This window comes from Acipenser ruthenus, chromosome 17, assembly GCF_902713425.1.
Source record: "Acipenser ruthenus chromosome 17, fAciRut3.2 maternal haplotype, whole genome shotgun sequence".
NCBI classification, from domain to species: Eukaryota; Metazoa; Chordata; class Actinopteri; order Acipenseriformes; family Acipenseridae; genus Acipenser; species Acipenser ruthenus.
In genome coordinates, this window is record NC_081205.1 from 8,409,715 (window position 1) to 8,431,550 (window position 21,836).

General features: G+C 38.5%; 1 protein-coding gene across 5 annotated transcripts in view; it reads left to right on the forward strand.

Annotated features, from left to right (window-relative positions):
• Positions 1-21,836, forward strand: part of LOC117423399 (ATP-binding cassette sub-family C member 3-like) — an 86,286-nt gene that overhangs the window by 61,375 nt on the left and 3,075 nt on the right. The window contains exons 20-29 of one of the 5 annotated variants that reach the window (XM_034039090.3): positions 1,660-1,765; positions 2,344-2,497; positions 3,031-3,238; positions 9,012-9,325; positions 13,903-14,102; positions 14,328-14,454; positions 16,928-17,029; positions 17,351-17,497; positions 19,600-19,758; positions 21,554-21,720. In XM_034039090.3, the coding sequence (XP_033894981.3) occupies positions 1,660-1,765; positions 2,344-2,497; positions 3,031-3,238; positions 9,012-9,325; positions 13,903-14,102; positions 14,328-14,454; positions 16,928-17,029; positions 17,351-17,497; positions 19,600-19,758; positions 21,554-21,720 (1,684 nt within the window). Of the gene's footprint in view, positions 1-1,659; positions 1,766-2,343; positions 2,498-3,030; positions 3,239-4,382; positions 4,694-9,011; positions 9,326-13,902; positions 14,103-14,327; positions 14,455-16,927; positions 17,030-17,350; positions 17,498-19,599; positions 19,759-21,553; positions 21,721-21,836 lie in introns of those variants that run through there. The other 4 variants (XM_034039091.3, XM_058989911.1, XM_034039092.3 and 1 more) reach the window with 4 other exon arrangements.

The window sequence follows — 21,836 nt, forward strand, 5'->3', positions numbered from 1 at the left end:
TTTCACACATTACAAATTACTATTAGTTTCTCTTTAATCTAAGAGAAGAAACAAATGGCATAAAAAATATAGGAAAACCACATTTTGTGGACTGACATCTTTTAAAAGTCTCACACACGCGCACACGCTCACACACACGCACACACTCAAATGAATATGTTCTCAAACACTGTTTCTCAAAAGATACTGTTGTTGTCAGAATGCTGAGTCTATCACTAAACATCATAACATGCACTGGGAACACCCTTTCTTCCAGTCCCAAGTTTATCTGTCTCTTGTATGCCAGCTCTTTCTATTCTTTTCATTGAACTTGCTTTCTCGCCGATGCTGTGCTTTAGATGTCGGCCCAGAAGCCATAGGTAAGTTGTCTGTCTTTTTGGAGTTAATGGGGAAAGGTGGTTAAGTTTCTTTTTTTATTGCCATGATAAACCCTAGGCTGTTCGTAGATATTTCTGCTGCATGTATTCTAAAGCATGTCTCCCTGGTTTCATTACAATGACTGTTTTCAAGTCATCTGTGGCTGAACTACTCTTGCTCGAATCTCGGTGGCAGAGAGCTGTCAATCAGGGAGCGTTGCATTGGCCTTTGCGCTCCTGCAGGCTAGAAAGGGAAAGTGTCTGGGCATGGTGCTACTGCGACCCCTAGGGGTCAGAAAGCATATGACTTCAGGGAAAGTAATTTGCTACAATTCAAGTCATGGAAAAAGGAGTGTGAAAGGCTTGTAGTTTTCCATCCCTGTGTTAGTTTTTAGCACTTACAGTCGTGCAAATGTATTAGAACACCTCAGGATTTATATCCTTTGTATGCCTACCTGCATAAAAACCTCTGGGTGTGACAATTTCAATTTTCCGTCATTAATCCGTGATACAGAAACAATAGGCACTGTGAAAATGTTAGACCGCTTTGTGCTTCAATTAGCCATCTTAAACAACTTCTAAACATTCTCATGCAATTTACCATTGTGGCTATGTGTTCCCTTTCTCTTACAATTTTAAATTAATTGCATGTTGTTAAAGTCATCAATTAAATTAGACAATCATTAATTTGCCTATTTTGAGAATTTTCAGTTGCAGTGGTTTAATTTCATATACACAACAAATCAAAACAACAGAAGCAATGGGGTGTTCTAATACATTTGCACACTACTGTACTTGATCATGAGGTATAGTATGTATGTGAAATGTTAAAGCTAGCTACACATATAATACATTAATAGTAGCAGCTTTTCCGATTTGTTCTGTGACACCTAGTACATTATTCATGTATTCTTCAAAGCCACTGTGGAAATGAGGTTGTGTTCTTTATCAGTACTAAAGTGCTGAGTTGCAGTGGTTTTCCTTTCACTTATTTGCCCTTGCATAGTCACTGCAAGCAATGATGTGCTCCTGGGGTACCCAAACTAACCTCTATCCAGTCTCCCTGGTGGTACATCGCTTCCTCCATGGGCAACAGTTGTGGTCTCAACCACCAAGATTGTGTGAAAAGTCCCCCTAATAAGTGTTCTGAAAGCTTCACAATCTGAAACAGGCTACGTTTCTATACAGTGTGCAAGGCGATGCAGGATGTTGGTTTAGACACTGTTGCAGCCACTCTTGTTCAGCGTGAAGATCTCCACACTGCTAAACACTCACTTGTACATTTAATCTGACTTGGTTGCAGAGCTGGAGGAAGAAGAGGAGGATTTCAGAGAAGACACCTTGAGTAACCACATCGACATGGTAGATAACGAGCCAGTAGCAAACGAAGCTCGCAAGCAGTTCATTAGGTGAGGACAGTGGTTTACACTTTCTCAGAGTGAATAGACTTTGCGAAATATACTGCAGCTTCCCACCGAGGGACACAATCTAACAATTCTAAAGCAGAAATCATCTTGTTAAGGAACGACGGTATGCAGTCCATTGAATTCCTAAAAGCTCTCTGGTGCACTCTGCTGGAAAAAGAAAGTATTGGTTTTACACTTCAAGCTGCAACGCACGATACCCACGGTATGCTGTGAGATGCCTCGAGGTATTTCAAGTTTACTGTGGCACCGTGGAAACTGCAGTGTGCATAAAATGTTTTTTTTTATGATGTTTTAATCATTCTTAAGGTTATGAAATAGTAGAAGGAACCTCCAGAGATGAATGGCTATGGCCTCACATAGAATCAGAGACAACTGCTAGTAAGAAGTGCACAGTAGTAGCAGTGAATGTAGCTGAATGGTAGTTGTAGACAGCAATAGGGAGCAAAAAGGCCTTTTGCAGAATGCTTTAGTACTTTGAATGGGTATTTTTGTTTCCCCTTTTTTGCTTTTCATTGTTTGTAACTCTTTCTTTTTCATGTTTGCTTTCTACAATTTCTCAGGCAAATTAGTGTCATTTCAGTAGACCTGGAGAACCCGAAAAAAATGTCAACAAGAAAGAGAAAGTGCAGCGAAAGGAAAGCGGCTGAACACCCACCTGACAAAAAATCATCAGCTCAGAAACTCATTTACGCAGAGACCGCAGAGACTGGGAGAGTGAGTAAGCCAGCACAGCACACTATGGGGTTCACAGTGTATTGCAAATTACATTTGATTGATTTGCATAAGTTGTGATACTAGGTTATACGTCTATGAGTGAACAAGCAGAGATATTTTATTGATTTTGTTAAGTTAACCAGTTATAGTAATTCAAATAGCCATACTTTTTACATTATTTGTCTGATGCCTACTACCATATATATACATATGGAACAACATAGTTTTCTGCTATCTGAAATACATTAATAAAATATTGCACAGATATAATAGAATCTGCAGGTGCCATTGTAAAGTTAAAGAGGGGAGGAGAGTAACACACCTCAGATTAGGACCCCACAGATTAAAAGCTCTACAAGCACACCTACAGGCGAACCTCTTTCATGTTAAAGACACCAGTCTTCACTTCGCACCCACCCTCCGCCCTATTGCATTAAAACATGCATTAAAATGAAAGTTAAAATGTAAGATTGAACTGCTCTGTTTCAGTTGTGAATGAAAAATTATTGGATATCTTCCTCTTTCTACCCTAGGTGAAACTGCAGGTGTTTTGGGAGTATGTGAAAGCAGTGGGCCCCATTTTGTGCTTGTTCATATGTTTCCTGTACTGCTGTCAAAATGCTGCTGCCATAGGGGCTAACGTATGGCTCAGTGAGTGGACGAGTGACACTGCTGTTAACGGAACTCAAACAGAAACAAGCATGAGGGTTGGGGTGTACGCAGCACTGGGGCTAACTCAAGGTAGGAATCACTTGTAAGGGAAAAGGTATCCGTTGCTTTTGTTAATTGTTTAGATATGCAAGTCATATTGCAACTACAGCGTTTGATTTTATCTCATGTTTTCCCAGCCATTCTACTCTTTTAGTCACTACCATGGAATGACTTTTTAAATACAAATTAGTGTATTAGATTCATTTACAGGTCTGCTGTTTTGAGTGGAGCCATCTACTACTAGAGCGCCCTGCAGGTTTTGTGTTGTAATTTGTCATTTCAGTGTTTATAACTTTTTACACTTAAAGTGGCAAGTTGCTCTTCACCATGGTTTTCATATTTCAAATTTGTCAACGTCTTTAAACGATATATAAATTAAATAAGTATCGATGTTTGTTGGAAAAGACAGCTGTGTTTTGTACCCTCACGAGCTCATTAAGGTATTTGTATTGATGCATTTTTGTGGCACAGCTTAAGTTATAAAACCTGTATATTTCCTAATTTTTCTTTAAAAACGTGACCCATGAAACCAAGTGCCAGTGTTATCATTACCTTTACTTAATTTCCAGGTTTGTTCTGGGAGAGCATCTATCAGTTTGAATGTCTCCACAAATTATATTATTAAACTCAATCTCTGATTCCATGGTGAAACATTTCAAGTAAATGAAAAAAAATCCCCAATAGGCCCACGTGGTAAAAACACGGCAGTCAGGGGAGTGAACGTTCAAGTCCTGGCTGTGCCAAGTTGCTAGTCTTCGCTGGGGATTCCACAAGGAGAGTATCATTGGCTCTGGCACTCCCCTGTGCTAGGGAGGCCAAATCAGCATGAACTCACAGTGCCCCTACTGGCCCAATGAACTCGAGCAGACAGACTAGATAAAAGTTTTCTTTTGCTACTGAGTCAGCTAATGAAAAAGCCTAATTTTGAGTTTAGATTCTAAACCCATTTCACTGCGGTTTCATTTTTTACAGCTACTACAGACAGTATTGCCTTCTCCCCTTATAAAATGCTATGATATACCATGGTACAGTCATAACAAAAAGTATTGCATGCATGTCCAAAAGGCAATTCATCAACCAAAAGTAATATTCAGAATGTAAATGTACCACGGTAAACTTCAGTCCGAATGTTGCCAGTGGCTTTTTTTTATTGTTGTTTTGTTTTTCAAAACAGGCGTCCTGGTAATGATTTCGTCCTTTACTCTGGCACTGGGTGGCATTGGCGCCGCCAGAACACTCCACTCAGCCCTGCTGGAGAATAAGTTCTGCACGCCACAGGCTTTCTTTGACACCACCCCCTTAGGCCGCATAATCAATCGCTTCTCCAAGGACATTTACGTGATTGATGAGGTCATCCCGCCCACCATCCTCATGTTCTTGTCAACATTTTTTGGCTCCATTGCCACCATCACTGTAATCATTGCCAGCACCCCTCTCTTTGCTGTGGTCATTGTGCCCCTGGCAATTGCGTACTTCTTTGTGCAGGTATTTGTGAACTATTTTACACAAGCAAATGCAAAAAAAAAACAAATAAGTATATATTCATTAGCTTAAAGGTGCCCTATCATATAATAAAACTAGCTGACATGATATTGTACAAAATAGCTTGCATTTCTTTGTACAGTCCCCTTACCTTTGTATGATGTGTGAAATCATTCTGAGTGGTTCTTATTGCAGCTGTCTGTGTTAAGGTGCATTGACTGAGTTCAGGAGCTGCTCTTTATATCCTGCCATAGACATGTGTGTATGTATGTGTGTGTGTGTATGTATGTGTGTGTATGTATGTATGTATGTATATGTATGTATGTGTATAGATAGATAGATAGATAGATAGATAGATAAATAGTGCTTGGGCCATCTAGTGCACTACAGTGTATTGCCAGTCAAATGGAACTTGATCGCAGGCTCTGACTTCTCTAAAGATGCTTTGGCTGATCTACACTGTGTTACATATATCTGTGTTGCTAGAAGAGCAGATCCTGAACCCAGGTAAAAGCACTTTAATGAAGACATTGAGAAATGCTTCTAGTCGAAACGTTTATCATTGAAAACAACACAATATTTAGGAACCAAGAAGAACCACTCCGAATGAATGCAAATGTCAGAAAAAGGTAACGAAGAGTAAAAAGAAATAATTAAATTAAATTAAACTAGAATGCATTTTGATGGAAAAATCTTTGTGGGAAATAAGTCAATTTGCAGTCCTGGTAGGCTGAGAAACTAAAAGTCACAGCATAGGATTCCATCCACTGCCAGAGTCTGTACAATAGACATGGACTGAATAAAGTTTGATATTCGATAGTCTAGAAATGTTTTATACATAGATTACATAGAATATCAGATTACATGTTTTTTTTTTTTGTTTTTTTTTAGTAGCTGTGAGATAAAGCTTAGATGATCTCAAATTCTAAGTTTCCAAGATTATAATATTAAACCCAGCACCATCACTATGAGAATGGAGAAACCAATGGTGTTTTAAATCTCCTTGACGGTGGGGCACCTTTAAGTAAGGAGTCTTGCAGGTCCAATGTGTTCGAAACACTTCTCTATATCTGGCTGTCGTGTACTTTCAGTCTCTCTAGCTGCAAATCACTTTACCCTTTCTCCTCCCCACACTGCACCGCTTAATGTTATCTGCAAAACTCATTGAATGGACGACTCAGTAATACACAGTATAGGGTTTGAAAAGAAGGTTTCTGTACCTGAAAAACCAAGCACTTGGTTTCACAGGGGCAGTTGTAACGGTTATTAGAAGGATACCACAAATATATGTATTTTTTCTTGGTTGGATCTAATTTATTGCATTACCGTGGTTCTGGATTGGTTCTGGAATACGTGTATCGGGACTACTGTACAATATTTGTTCCTTTCATGGAAATGCTGTGGTTTGCTGCTGTTTCCAGCTAGCGTTTCTTCATGGCAATAGCTGTATGCAGATATTCAACTAGCACTTCACTGAGGTAGAGTGCCATGCATCATCCATTCCAAAACGTATTCTGCTTTTCTACAATGTGCAAAAGCCAATCCTCCTATTTGTTGTATTTTTAAAAAATGTGTGTAACTGTTCCGCTAGACCCAACAACTGTTTGATTCTGGCATAGGCTGTTGGGAGTTCCGAAGAAGCTTTGGAATTGTCTTCCAATTGCTGTGTCTCCTCCCAATCACATCATTGTTATTTATTTATTAGCAGACGACCTTATCCAGGGCGACTTACAATTGTTACAAGATATCACGTTATTTCACATTATACAGATATCACATTATTTTTACATACATTTACCCATTTTTACAGTTGGGTTTTTACTAGAGCAATCTCAGTAAAGTACCTTGCTCAAGGGTACAGCAGCAGTGTTCCCAACCTGGGATTGAACCCACGACCCTCTGGTCAAGAGTCCAGAGCCCTAAACACTACTCCACACTACTGGCCCCATTATGTGATTTCCCCCTGATTTCTGCAACCAGGAAATCATGTGAAATTGGTTTGCTATTGATTGGGCATATATGTTTAGCAGTGTATTTATTACCTGTGTAGGGGAAGTTGCTCTTTAAACTCATTTATTTGTTGCCTACAGGCAAAGCTTAAGTGTTATCTCTATTTCTGAGGTGTAGTGCTGGCCACTAGATGGCAGTGCTGGGGCTGGGAATCTCCCACCTCAAAATCTAAGTTTACAATAGCAGTTAAAAGATCACAAACTGTTTTGTAACTAAGAAATACATAAAATTTTTGTTATTCTGTTTTAGTTGACGTACTTTTCATTTTATTTTATTTTTTTCTAATAATATAGGGTACTTTATATTGAAGAGGCCACCAGCTTTGTTTTTCTCCATAACATAACTGCAGATTGTTCAACGCGTTACATTTGGTTACAGGATGAAGACTGGATATTTCCCAACATCCGAATGGATTACCTGTCCTGTGCTTACACTGACGCTATGTCATTTATATCCACAGCATTAACAGGGAGCGTTTTGACTTGATCCTGGTTTGCTTGTGTGCTGTCTATAGTGCTTGTGTAGTTTTAGTAGCAGATCAGCTAATCCAGTTTTTGTTTCTTTACAGGTCACTGTACCTGGCAATGCCCCTTGGCTTTCATTTTCAAACAGTTTTAAAGCTATAGTGTTTGACGTTCAATTTTACACTAAAACATAAATCTGCCTGGTTTGTTGGCAGTTCAGTTTGTTTACATTCACATCACATTCAAAGCCAAATATGCCTTCTCCTGTTACTACTTAGTCCCATGGTATCACAGTGCCCCACTTACTTTTCTTTTGGTTGGTTGAAGGCAAAATCTTCAGAAGAGGTTTTGATGGGTTGAAACTTTTGTTTAATGCATTGTGGTCATGGTGACCTAGTTTGTCACAGTACTGTCTAATGCCAGCTTGATCATAGGAACTGCTTATTGATGGTGCCATTATAAGCTGGTCGAGGTAACCTACTTTCTCATTGTACCTGTAATGGGTTGTTAATACCATTGACAGGGTATATGTTTGAAATTGAGTTATAAAGCCCTGTTAAAATCGCGATTTCACAGGCTGTGCAGAAATCCTGAAATTAGCCCAATACTGCGGTTTTTACAATATTCTTAAGAAATTCAAATAATTTCATAATTTATTTGTATTTCATACAAAAACTGTACAGCTCTGATATGCGCCTGCGTGTAATATTTGCCATGCATACAGTGCTGTGCAGTGATTATGTCATGTCACTATATGCAGTCTAAGCGGGAATTTAAAATACTACACACTGTAAACAAAAAAATGGATGTCTCTAAAAAGGCTAAAAATGTGTCTGCAGCAGATCACGTAAAGCAGTATCCAGCAGAAGTTTTACACAGCGATGGAGGTAAACTCTTGTTCTGCATGTCCTGCAAAATTACTGTAGATCATTACCGAAACTCGTCTGTGAAAGGCGGAAATCCAGAGGAGTACTGTGACTGCTTTACTTGCAATGAAACAAAAAACGGTGACTTCCATGTTCCAAAAGTCCACTTATTAAATTTTGACCTGACAGAGGCATTTGTTTGCGCAAGTATCCCTTTTGAAAAATTGGACAACCAAAAGTTACGGAAATTCTAGTGTAGTAAATGGTGGAGTGATTCCTTCATCAGCCCAGCTGAGACGTGAATACTTAGCTAAGTTGCAGAGTCTCACAAGCAGGAGATTATGGAATTGGTAACACAGTCTGGTTGCTTGTCAGTGGTGCCTGATGCCCAAGATCAGTATGGGTTACACATTTTATTTGTTTTACAAGACCTAAATGGTGAACATGCACCTGACGTACTAGAACTGTATGCTTTCCTTGCAGGTGCACTTTACCTACAGGCTGTTAATTACAACACAGTTTCACAAGCTATTGTAAAGTGCTTGAGTAACTTTGATGTTAATTTTGATGTCAGTGCATTTATCTGTTTGCTGTTTTTTTTTTTTTGTTGTTGTTGTTTAAATCTATACACGTAATTTGTTTTATATTTCCGTGCACATTCTGCGAAATATGATACTTTAACTTTGACAATGCCGTGAATTTTAAAGAAAATTTCCACGATTTTCACAGGGCCTTAATTATCATGAATTATTTCAAAATTCTCAAGTCTTATGTGACTTGCTATTTGCTTACCTTATCACTTTGCTAAGCATTATAGTGAAAAAAGCCCAGCCTTTTAACAGTGACATTTTTGAATGGCACACAGTGCCACCTGGTGACAAAATGTTTGAATGCATGATGGATTCTAAAGAACTGTGTACCCCCCCCCCCTCCAATGTGAATGTTGAATCACAGTTGTTCTTGTTGTGCTGTACCACACAGGTCTTCTTATCTTCATTACCTGTTTTCTAAGCCGGGCCTACTTGATGCTGAAAGCGTCCCAGATGATTCACCAGCAAATGCTTCAGGGCACCCTTCTATCCCCTCTGAGCTTTTTTGAAGCCACTCCCTCTGGGAGAATTTTGAACCGATTTGCCAAAGACATCGACACAATTGATATCAACATCCCTGAAAATATTGACATTTGGATGCGCACTTTCTGGTACACAGCCTCAGTCCTGCTCATATGTTCAGCCCTCACCCCCATCTTCCTCATAGTGATAGTGCCATTAATGATGTTCTATTGGTGGGTCCAGGTAAATGGAAGAGAGTCAGCTTACTCAGTGATATAGCATGCTATGTGTTTTAATACCTGTGTGGTGTGGTCAATCTTGTTAGTATCCATCCTCAGTGTCATTTACAGGACCCGATGCTAATATTTTTGACCGCTGTTCTTTAATAACTACCTGACATTGTGAAAAATAAACTACAGAAACTAAACTGATATCTATATGCAGAAACAAATGACCAAGATTTTATAATGTTAATAACTTTTAGAGTTTGGAGTCCACAAAAATAACGTGTCTTCAGGATCTGTAACCAAAGCAAGGCATACTGTCATCAGTTTTGTCTCTAGTTTTGGAACAATAATTGATTATGGGGATGTACTGACAAATGTAAAAATCATCTGTCCATAATTATAAAAGTGCTAAATTTAGAAATACTAAAAGAAATGTGTAAATTCAGTGTCTTCAATGTTGAAATTAATTTTGGTTCACAATTGTATGTCCATGTATAGTGTGGTCTTCCACCCCCCAAGTGAATATCTTAATGGTATTAATAGGTTTTGCACGTGTTAGACATTAGCATTGCATAGGTATGAATGGATGACTGGGCTAACTACAAGTAGCAAATATTACTTAAAACATGATTTTTTTAAAAAATTGGGATTTATTGATGTCATTTTAACACGATAAATTGACAAGGTGATTGTCTTTCTAGTCACTCCTGCACGCCACAATGTTTGGATGTTTTGTCTCTGCAGACCAATTCCTCAAATGAAGAAGCAAACAAAAACAGAATACAAATAAATACAAATAAGGCTTCAAAATAAGTCATTTGGAAAAGTTAGTAAAACGTGCCGTTTTACATATTTGTATTAAGTTTTCAAATACAAAATATATTTAAGGCTAGCCAAACTAACCTCACAGCATTCCAAACTGCATACAATATGTCTACAATGTATTTTATTTAATAGTAATTACAGAAAGACCTTTTTATTGTTTTTATTTTACCAGTTTGGTTTAGAAATATTTGGTATTATAGCAAATATTTTGTAAGCAGTTTGGAAAAACTGAATTTGAAAAGTGAAATGATGTCAGGTAGAAAAAAAGAACAGCAATCCTGTTTTGTAGTAGATGGTGTATATGTGGGGAATTGTATGTTACATGTAACAGTAAAAAACAAATTATATTATGAGCATATTGTTTAATGAGTAGAAATGGCTGCAATAACTGCATGGCTCACAACCTTTTAGTTACAGATATTAACCATATAAAACAACCCTGTTCACTTCCTAATATATGTATAGTTTTTTTCCTCATTAAATATAAAATACCACTACCCATCAATTGTGTCCGTGGTGCACAATGTAGAAAACTGAAATACTAAACCCATTACAATCTGCTACCCTGGGCTCACAATCAATGTCTTTTTGGAATTAGTAGCAAAAAGAATACCATGTCTAACCTTCTGAGAAATGCACCAGAATACTAGAGGCCAATAAGCTCTGAGGATGACCAATCTAGACGTAATGGCATATCTGGTTAATCTGCATAGCTCAGTTAGGGAACATAAGTCATCTTTCACCCCCAAGCACAAGAAGGTGTCTCTGTTATACCCAGCCTTGAAAGTCTGTTACATTTCCAATAGCCTGTATCGACCAGGTATTCCGTGTTACACTGTAAAGGTAGTGTGTCAGCAGAGTGCAGACATGCAGCTGATACCACCCACTTTACATGCAAGCAAATTGTTATTTAAATAGTCCCATATATAAAGGACGGTAGTATAGCATGGCATGCTGCAGTGTGTATGTTTACTGTATGGAGATACAGCTGTGGCCAAAAGTTTTGCATCACTTAGAATTAAAAAAACACAACTGTACTGCTGAACCTCATCTTCATTACTATTAACATCACAAGGGTATCCATGTATTATAAAAAATAATAGATGGGCCTCTTCAATGAGTTACAGGAAAACAATTCCATCTCAGGTTTCTGTGACAGTTTATAGATTACTTGACTTTCTGCCTCATACTGTATATGATGTCACAGAAACCCTAGATGGAATTATTTTCCTGTAACTCAGTGAAGCCCATCTATTCTCATTATCTCTCTCTCTCTCTCTCTCTCTCTCTCTCTCTCTCTCTCTCTCTCTCTCTCTCTCTCTCTCTCTCTCTCTCTCTATATATATATATATATATATATATATATATATATAAGAAAAAAAGAAAAGGATATTTCAGGTACTTAAAAAGGTAGAATAATTGATTACAAATCAATTATCAGGACATTTCGGACTACAAGTCCTTCATCGGCTGAATACAAAAAAACAGTGCACTGTTTTTGGCACTGTTTTTTGTATTCAGCCGATGAAGGACTTGTAGTCCGAAACGTCCTGATAATTGATTTGTAATCAATTATTCTACCTTTTTAAGTACCTGAAATATCCTTTTCTTTTTTCTTATTGATCATTTTGGTACACAGCAGTTTTCCTTTTTCTCAAACTATATATATATATATATATATATATACACACACACATATATGTGAACAGAATTTAGATATTTTATTGAACATCATGTAATCAAAGAACCTACAAAGTGGCATCGCAAAAGTCTACCCGAAGCCATAATTTGTCAGTTTTTCGTTAAGTATATGGAAAGCTACAAAGCGGTATGTAATTCAATATGTTAAGGTAACATTATTCAGCAGGTTTCATTTGACTTTATGAAGCATAATGAGTTAATTCTATAGGATGCTGCAATGCTTTTGGCCGGGGCTGAGAGAAGATTAAACAGGGGCCTCCAGCAAGCTAACCGGCAGGCCTGTCTCAGCTGTTTACACAGCTGGGTTATATAAAGCTAAAGACGATATGATTGGAACCTTCCATATTCATTCGTGATACATTCTGATTAAAAAAAAAACAACAACAAAAAAACTTTTATTTGGTATAAGCCAGGTTCGTTTGATTGCTGGCAGATTTTGGGGAGACAAATCTTGCCTCTTTGTTAAAAAGACTTAGATCTGGCTAATTTGAAACTGACTTGATCACATTTGAAGAAAGATTGTATCTATAATCAGTGGTTTTGATCCAAAATTGAAACAGTTTCCTATGATCAACAATTCTTGATATTAAAGGGAACAAAAAATGACAACGCCAGTAAATAAATATTATTTGAAAAATGTCATTTTAGTCTCTATGTCAGAGAGGCTGTGCTCGAGGTGCGACGAATGACTTTGAGCTTTTGAGTTACACTAAGGTCATTTATGTGTATGGGCTTCATTTTATTCTAAAATACCACCACAAATAAAATGAGCCTACAGCCATTTTTTTTGTGTTTGCTTAGCCAATTCTGAAAACAGTCCTTTTGGCTGTTGTTTTACCAGCCCTATTTATGGTAACATACTGTCCTCCATGTTCGGTGTGAGGTGGGTTGGGTTGGGAAGGTTTAAACATCATAACGAAATGTTTTATTTTACATTTTAACAAAATCTGCCTGTTTACAACTGTCTGTGTGCTAGTGCTATGGGGTACCAGGGGCTTCAGAGTGAGGGGCAGTTTGGGGAGCCTCTAACTGTGACAGTTAGCAGTGAAGCCAGGCCATAGGGGTTTAGGTTTAAGGCAGCATTTGTGGCTATGGGTAAATGTGTATTGAGAGCTAGCTGAAGCCAATACTGGCATAGTACTTACATATACACAAGAACATGAAGGTCTTGTTTAGAGTAATAAACTTAAAACACAATAGCAGTGACTATAGAAAGAAGTTGGAGAAAACAACATAAATCCTGGTTGTAACTCAAATGGAAGTCAACCAAAATTAAATAATACATTTTTTATGGTTTTTATGTAATTCCAGGGTGCCTGTTACTGATTTCCTAATCTCGAAAACCCTAATGCTACTGAGTTTGTCCTGGAATTGCCTTGATTTATGTCTGTTTGCATTATCTGATTCTTTGCATGGCTGCTTTGCACTAAAACTAACAACTGCGGTCTTATATATAATATATAGAAACTTTAACCCTTGCAGGGCTGTGTTAAAATTAGTGTGGGTCTTAGCAGTTTTTTGCAGAAATACAGATGCTAAAACTTGCATACTGCTAAAACACAGACTAACAAGCCTGTAAAAAGCCATCAACCCTTTACCTCATTGAAATGTTCACTTTGTAAGCAGTCAACTTGTGATTTCATTATAAATACATGTATTCAACTGTTATGATTTAGTATTTTAAATAGATTGTTTCTCGTAAAAAAATGGGTGAGATTCAGTAAGCTATCATTCCAATTTTCCTCAATTTTCTTCTTAAAGAACAAATTAAACATTGTTTATTTATTTATTTACTGTCCCCTTACATTTGCATGATTGCGGTTACAATGTTGCACTATGAAATTTGAAGCTACAGTACCTGGTCTTTTAATGTTACAAGAAAAAAACATTAAATAAATAAGTCAACATATTCATTATAAGAGCTCCTACATAAACCTTAGTAACTTCCTACTTATGTAACATTGCCAGTTTTAACAGGGAAGTAAATGCTTCATGAATCAGCCCATTACATGTTTTTCATATTGAATTTTCAGATGTTTTAATTGACTTTTGTTTTGTCCACTGCAGCGGTTTTATGTGGCAACATCTCGTCAGCTTAAGCGTCTGGAATCTGTCAGCAGGTCTCCTATATACTCCCACTTTTCAGAAACAATCACAGGTACCAGTGTGATCCGTGCATACGGACGACAAAATGCTTTTGTTCTCATAAGTGACAAGAAAGTGGATGAGAACCAGAAAAGTTACTACCCTGGTATTGTTTCCAACAGGTATAATCTTTTTGTCATTTCCCGAATTTTCATGTCTTGCCTGTTTCAAATCCTATTATGTGTGTTATGTATGATTCTCTTTTGTTAGTACTTAGATCATTATTTGCAGTGATTACTAACTATTCCAACAAAACTCTTCTGCACAAGTTTGTACACATTCTAGCTTCATTTGCTCTTCCAAGAGCACCAGTCCTGTGATGTGTTTCTTGCTCATGGTCATTGCAGGTGGCTTGGCATTCGAATTGAGTTCATTGGAAATTGCATTGTCCTGTTTGCTGCCCTGTTTGCAGTGATTGAGAGGAACAAGCTGACGCCAGGCATGGTTGGACTCTCTGTGTCTTATGCATTGCAGGTATAACATGTTGTTCTTTCGAATGCCGCGTTTTCCTGTGTTTGTTCAATTGCAGCAGCAAGGTTATGTTTAAATCAAGAGCACAGCTTTTTCTGACTTTGTTTGCAAATTCATAACGTGATGCTTTCATTCCAGTCCTACGCCTATAAAAAAAGCAATTGAGTTTGATAAATGCTTTTTATACCATTCATGGGGCTACATTTCTGTGAATTATTTTGTTATGAAAGGTTAGTGACCGAATCTTTTTTCATAATGAGAAGACTACAATGCAATTATATTATTCCGCTAAGTACTGCATATCATTTAAAACAAACTTAATTCACAAAACGTTGATATTCACAAAATACCAAACATTTAAGGTGGAGGAATTTCAAAAAGACTACAAACCCCAGGTCTGAAGAATGCAATTCTCTACATCTGTTGAAAGGCACCAGCTCAGTACTGCCTACTTCGCATTGCCTTGTAAAAAGTAATATATTATCATATGGTACCTTCTAATGAGCTAATGGTAGCTACAGAATTCTTTTTGATATCCTATTTATAGAAAATTTAATTATTTATGTCATAAGCAAGATATCTCATGAAAAACTATGCCATACGGTATTAAAGCCATGGGCGGTGTGCAGTTCACGTTGGCATACCAATATCCGTAGTGCATAAAGGACAGGTGTCAAAATAGTGCTCAGCATCGGCCTATGACATAAATACTGACTGGCATGAATTTTCATGACATATCCTCTGTTTTAGGGCCTGGATTAAATCAAAATGGCAGTGCCATAAACTTAGGTGTAATGCAGGTCTGGATGTGTGTGGAGAAATACAGTGCCTTGCGAAAGTATTCGGCCCCCTTGAACTTTGCGACCTTTTGCCACATTTCAGGCTTCAAACATAAAGATATGAAACTGTAATTTTTTGTGAAGAATCAACAACAAGTGGGACACAATCATGAAGTGGAACGAAATTTATTGGGTATTTCAAACTTTTTTAACAAATAAAAAACTGAAAAATTGGGCGTGCAAAATTATTCAGCCCCCTTAAGTTAATACTTTGTAGCGCCACCTTTTGCTGCGATTACAGCTGTAAGTCGCTTGGGGTATGTCTCTATCAGTTTTGCACATCGAGAGACTGAAATTTTTGCCCATTCCTCCTTGCAAAACAGCTCGAGCTCAGTGAGGTTGGATGGAGAGCATTTGTGAACAGCAGTTTTCAGTTCTTTCCACAGATTCTCGATTGGATTCAGGTCTGGGCTTTGACTTGGCCATTCTAACACCTGGATATGTTTATTTGTGAACCATTCCATTGTAGATTTTGCTTTATGTTTTGGATCATTGTCTTGTTGGAAGACAAATCTCCGTCCCAGTCTCAGGTCTTTTGCAGACTCCATCAGGTTTTCTTCCAGAATGGTCCTGTATTTGGCTCCATCCATCTTCCCATCAATTTTAACCATCTTCCCTGTCCCTGCTGAAGAAAAGCAGGCCCAAACCATGATGCTGCCACCACCATGTTTGACAGTGGGGATGGTGTGTTCAGGGTGATGAGCTGTGTTGCTTTTACGCCAAACATAACGTTTTGCATTGTTGCCAAAAAGTTCGATTTTGGTTTCATCTGACCAGAGCACCTTCTTCCACATGTTTGGTGTGTCTCCCAGGTGGCTTGTGGCAAACTGTAAACGGCACTTTTTATGGATATCTTTAAGAAATGGCTTTCTTCTTGCCACTCTTCCATAAAGGCCAGATTTGTGCAGTATACGACTGATTGTTGTCCTATGGACAGAGTCTCCCACCTCAGCTGTAGATCTCTGCAGTTCATCCAGAGTGATCATGGGCCTCTTGGCTGCATCTCTGATCAGTCTTCTCCTTGTATGAGCTGAAAGTTTAGAGGGACGGCCAGGTCTTGGTAGATTTGCAGTGGTCTGATACTCCTTCCATTTCAATATTATCGCTTGCACAATGCTCCTTGGGATGTTTAAAGCTTGGGAAATCTTTTTGTATCCAAATCCGGCTTTAAACTTCTCCACAACAGTATCTCGGACCTGCCTGGTGTGTTCCTTGTTCTTCATGATGCTCTCTGCGCTTTAAACGGACCTCTGAGACTATCACAGTGCAGGTGCATTTATACGGAGACTTGATTACACACAGGTGGATTCTATTTATCATCATTAGTCATTTAGGTCAACATTGGATCATTCAGAGATCCTCACTGAACTTCTGGAGAGAGTTTGCTGCACTGAAAGTAAAGGGGCTGAATAATTTTGCACGCCCAATTTTTCAGTTTTTTATTTGTTAAAAAAGTTTGAAATATCCAATAAATTTCGTTCCACTTCATGATTGTGTCCCACTTGTTGTTGATTCTTCACAAAAAATTACAGTTTCATATCTTTATTTTTTAAGCCTGAAATGTGGCAAAAGGTTGCAAAGTTCAAGGGGGCCGAATACTTTCGCAAGGCACTGTATGTTTGGTTTACATATCCTAGGTCACAATGTCTTTGAACTGGATGGTCCGGATGACCTCTGACCTGGAGAGCAACATTGTGGCAGTGGAAAGAGTGAAGGAGTATTCTGAAACTGAGACTGAGGTAAGAAAATGAGAGAAATCCTTGTAGAGAAGGAATTTAAACATCTACATTTGCCTTCAATTAGCCTGCAGTGGAACATATAGAAATGTAAGACATTTAACAGTAACACCATTCATTGTTAAGTACATTAACTTTGGTATTTGGTTAACCATTGAGAGGAAATATTTTGCATAAACAAAAGCCAAGAAGAATTTAGTGTCTTACAAAACTTTAATTTGACAATACCAATATTAGGTTAGGTATTGTACAGTTCCATTTGTTTTAAAGGTCTCAGCTGTACAGTAAATTAGTACCTTACCCTGGACTGCAATTTTTGAACAGGCACCCTGGATAGTCCCAGACAAAAGGCCTCCAGAGGACTGGCCCACCCAGGGGAAGGTGGAGTTCAATGATTACAGTGTTAGGTACAGGGAGGGACTGGACCTGGTACTGAAGAACCTGACTCTACAGGTGAAAGGAGGAGAGAAGGTAAGGTATTGGACCATACATCAACTGTTAAACCTTTTTGCACATCATGGGTCATAAGTCAACTGGGCAGAACATTTCTTAACATATACACTGGTTTCCCCCTTTCACCCTGATGTTTGGAAAACTGTGGAAACCATATGGCAGAAACCTGCAGTAACACAGGCGTCCCTTTCAAGAATAAAGTAGTTATATAAGGTTCCCCTGTCACAAGAATTGCATGGTCAAGGCTCCTAGCACTGACCCCATACGCTCTGCCTGAACACTCTCATTAGACCGTCTATCCAAGTCATCTGAAGTCCTTTTTAAAACTACAATTACCAAATACACAGTGCACAATACCAGCACAGTTTATAGTCTGAGCTTTCCCAGCTGCTGCAAAACCCTACTGTGAAGGATTTGGAGGCAGCACAGCAAGAGTGCTAGGTGATAAATGCCAGCAGACATCCAGCCTTTCTCTTGGTATGAAATCAAATTGTACTAGGCTCAAAGCTGGAGTGTGTCGTCTGATTGGTCAAATGTCACTTTTCTAGTCAACTTTTGGTGCTACTCCTCATCACATTCTTAAAGGTATAATGTCCCATAAAGTTTACCAAGTAAAATTCACATAAGATTGTTACTTTACAAGCCCACATTGAAAATACCAACTCCTGTAAAATGTTATACCTATATTACAGTATTAATTGGCTAAACCACAAATATCAGACTTATTTGGCACATTGATCCAATTTCTTTTCCTTGCTCTGGGTATTTCAAAACCTTCCACATGGTTTGAACTATATATTATAATTAGGGCTTCTGATTTTTGGTTTTAACCGATAAAACCCAATAAAACACCCCCCGATACAAAAAAATGAAATCGGTGGATAGCCAATAAACACCAGAAAAACTGTGGAAACGGTTAATCTAGTCACATTGACATTCCCCTTTTCCCATTAAAAATAAAAAATAAAATCTACTACAAAAATCATAATAAATGGGGCCCCCCAGTGGCGCATCCAGTAAAGGCACTCCGCAAGGAGTGCAGGATGCGCCCTATAGTCTGGACATCGCGAGTTTGAGTCCAGGTTATTCCTTTGCCGACCGAGGACGGGAGCTTCCAGGGGGCGGCGCTCAATTGGCCGAGCGCCGCCCGGGGGGAGGGAGGGTTAGGTCAGCCAGGGTGTCCTCGGCTCACCGCGCACCAGCGACCCCTGTAGTCTGGCCGGGCGCCTGCGGGTTTGACTGTAAGCTGCCCGAGAGCTGCGTTGTCCTCCGACGCTGTAGCTCTTGGGTGGCTGCATGGTGAGTCCGCAGTGTGAAAAAAAGCGGTCGGCTGATGGCACACGCTTTGGAGGACAGCGTGTGTTCATCTTTGCCCTCCCGAGTCAGCGCAGGGGTGGTAGCGGTGAGCTGAGCATAATAAAATAATTGGCCATTCCAAATTGGGAGAAAATAATAAAAAAAATAATTGGCAACGACTAAATTATATTAAAAAAATAAATTAATTAAAAAAAAAAATAATAATAATAATAATAATAATAAAAATAAATACATTTACCAATGCTGCTGGGCAATGTCCTGCCTTCCTGACTTGTATCTGTCATTGATTCATTCTATTGTTGACTCTACTTGCGAGATTTAAAACGAGATTACAATCAGGATGGAGGCTTGTTAAAGCTGTATTACAGTTAAGGTAAGGAGGATTTAAAATAGAATTGTGGCGAAATGTACAATGCCTACACACAAAAAACCCAGAATGTGCCCGTGACCATAGAGATTTCGTTGTGGAAGACAGCAAAGGAAAGAAGGTACAACGTAAGTATGCAAGTACTGTCAAGTTACTGTATGTATTTTGACACACAAAAAACGCTCAAGCATTTTGGAAAGTAACTGAAAACACTAATTTTCATACAGCATATCAAAAACGAAAGCCCAGAAAAAAAAGGATTTACATAAAACTCAAATAGCTAAAAAATAAGCACCAAAAAATATAATTAATAAAACCCAAAAAACATAAGCCCTAATTATAATGCATAACTAAACGCCCAATTTGAAGTGTGATAAGACACTGGTATGGCTCCCGAGTTACTAACTGGAGGTATGTTCTCGTCCAAATTGTGTAGATTGGCATTGTGGGGCGGACTGGAGCTGGCAAGTCGTCCATGACTCTGTGCCTCTTCAGGATCCTGGAAGCTGCAGCAGGAGAGATCACTATAGATGGGGTGAAGATTTCAGAGATCGGTCTCCATGATCTGAGATCCAAGCTCACCATCATTCCTCAGGTAAGCCACTGTATCCAACAACTTTCCAATATCTAACTGAAATTTCCTCTTGATCAGTGCAACAGCGATGAGGGATCTGAAAAGCGAGAGGACCACCCCTTTGACCTTTGTGACCAATTTGCATCTTTGTACTGTAAGAGATAATGGCATTGCTGTGACATGTTACAAGGTAATAATTAAAGTCCATAAAGTCAATAAAGTAGTAGACAGGACGACGAAGAGGTCACTTTTTAAGAGCAGGGCTTGAGCATCCCTGGGACACAGGGGTAACTTCAAAACGCTCCGTCCGAACTGTAAGGTAAAACTTCATAGAAACTATGTCTAGTGGATCAACATTTCAGTTTGTGCCTCCTTCAGTGTACTGGTACTGTATACATACGTTTCGGCTAGTGCTTTCTTCTTGTACTGGTACTCTGAAGATGGCACTGGCTGAATGTCTACTTGGCTTTGTATAGTTTTACCTTAGACAAAATAAAAAAAATATATATGACAAGAAATAAATCTATGACAAAAAAGGGCAGTGTTTTTCTGTTGTCTTCAGCTGGCTCATTGGGCAAATTCCACATTAGTGTAGGTGGGCCTCTGATTAAGGCTGGGATTAAGTCACGGTGGTCACGGGTGTCACGGATACCGTGATTTTACTCCATTTCAACCAAAAGAAACCCCAAAGAAAGGCTTTTTTCATGTTTGCGCTAATGATGTTGAACTCGCTTGGTTGCCTTACTTTGTAATGTAGCCGTTCACATTACTCAATACTTTGCCACATTGCAAACATTTTAGAAATTAGCAAAAGAGCAAAAATAAGCGCAGTTACGAGCTGCACAATACCCCAAAATGTATTTTACGAAAGCAAAGGTTTATTGTTTTGTTTAACGCGCAACATACCGGTAGCTTAGTCATAAAGCCAGCTGTAATAAACATTTGGAGACATCGTGTCCCAAACGTAAAGCAGACTCTACTGCCTGATTTTGTCAACATGCAGCTGCATTTTTTAATATCTGTCGGGTATTTGGCTCAAATAAAGAGAAGTATCTCAGCATGAGAAAAGTGTTTAAGGCCATTCTACTGTTTGAAAACAACTGTGTAGCACAGCGTGAATACTGTGCTTACTATGAAATTGTCAGTTTACCAGTTCTGGAAAAACATGTTAACGAAATTCCCAACACTTGCTGTAGTTGCTGTCAGGTGCTTGACAATAGTGTTGACGCAGAAAGATCATTTTCTGCATACATACTTCAGGATGACCGGCGCTCCATAAAAGCATCAAACCTCTCAATGTACAACATGTTGTATCAGAATAATATGTAAACAAACCAAAATGTAAAATAACTGCAAACTGTACCACAGAAGCAACAAGCTTCCCGATTTACAGGATTACAACTTGAACCTGATGTTGTGAAAATCATATAAAATAGATTCATTTTCTTTTTTTTCCTACTTATAGACACTCATTTTATTTTTCTGCAGATATATTGTATTAAAAAAAATATATATAGAATTTTCATCCGTGACTTCACACACCATTTCAGCCTTCCTTCGTGATTTTAAACAAATTTACTGTGACTGCTGTGATTTTTAGTACAAATTTCCGTGACAAAATCCTAGCCCTACCTATGATCAATGAACTATAGTATGTAGTTATCCGTATTAGCTTATACATAGACATTTCTGCTCAGCACTTAAACAAACCACCCGCATCTGGCTGTATGATGCCCATGGTATAGCTTCCTGTCAAAGTTCTAATGTGGTTTATAGTGTAATATTAATTATAAAGCATTCTCTTTGTGAAATGTAGGACCCCGTGCTGTTCTCTGGAACCCTGCGCATGAACCTGGATCCCTTTGAGAAATATGCAGATGAAGACATCTGGAAAGTGCTTGAGCTTTCTCACTTGAATAGGTTTGTCAGCAGTCAACCTGCTGGGATAAACCATGAGTGCTCTGAAGGTGGAGAAAATCTCAGGTACAGCAAAATTCGAAAGTTTTCATGATGATGAATCGACTTGAATGGGGACGGGATGCTAACTTTACATGACAGCCATTGCACAACTTACATCTGGCCTGTGGGCCCAATTATGG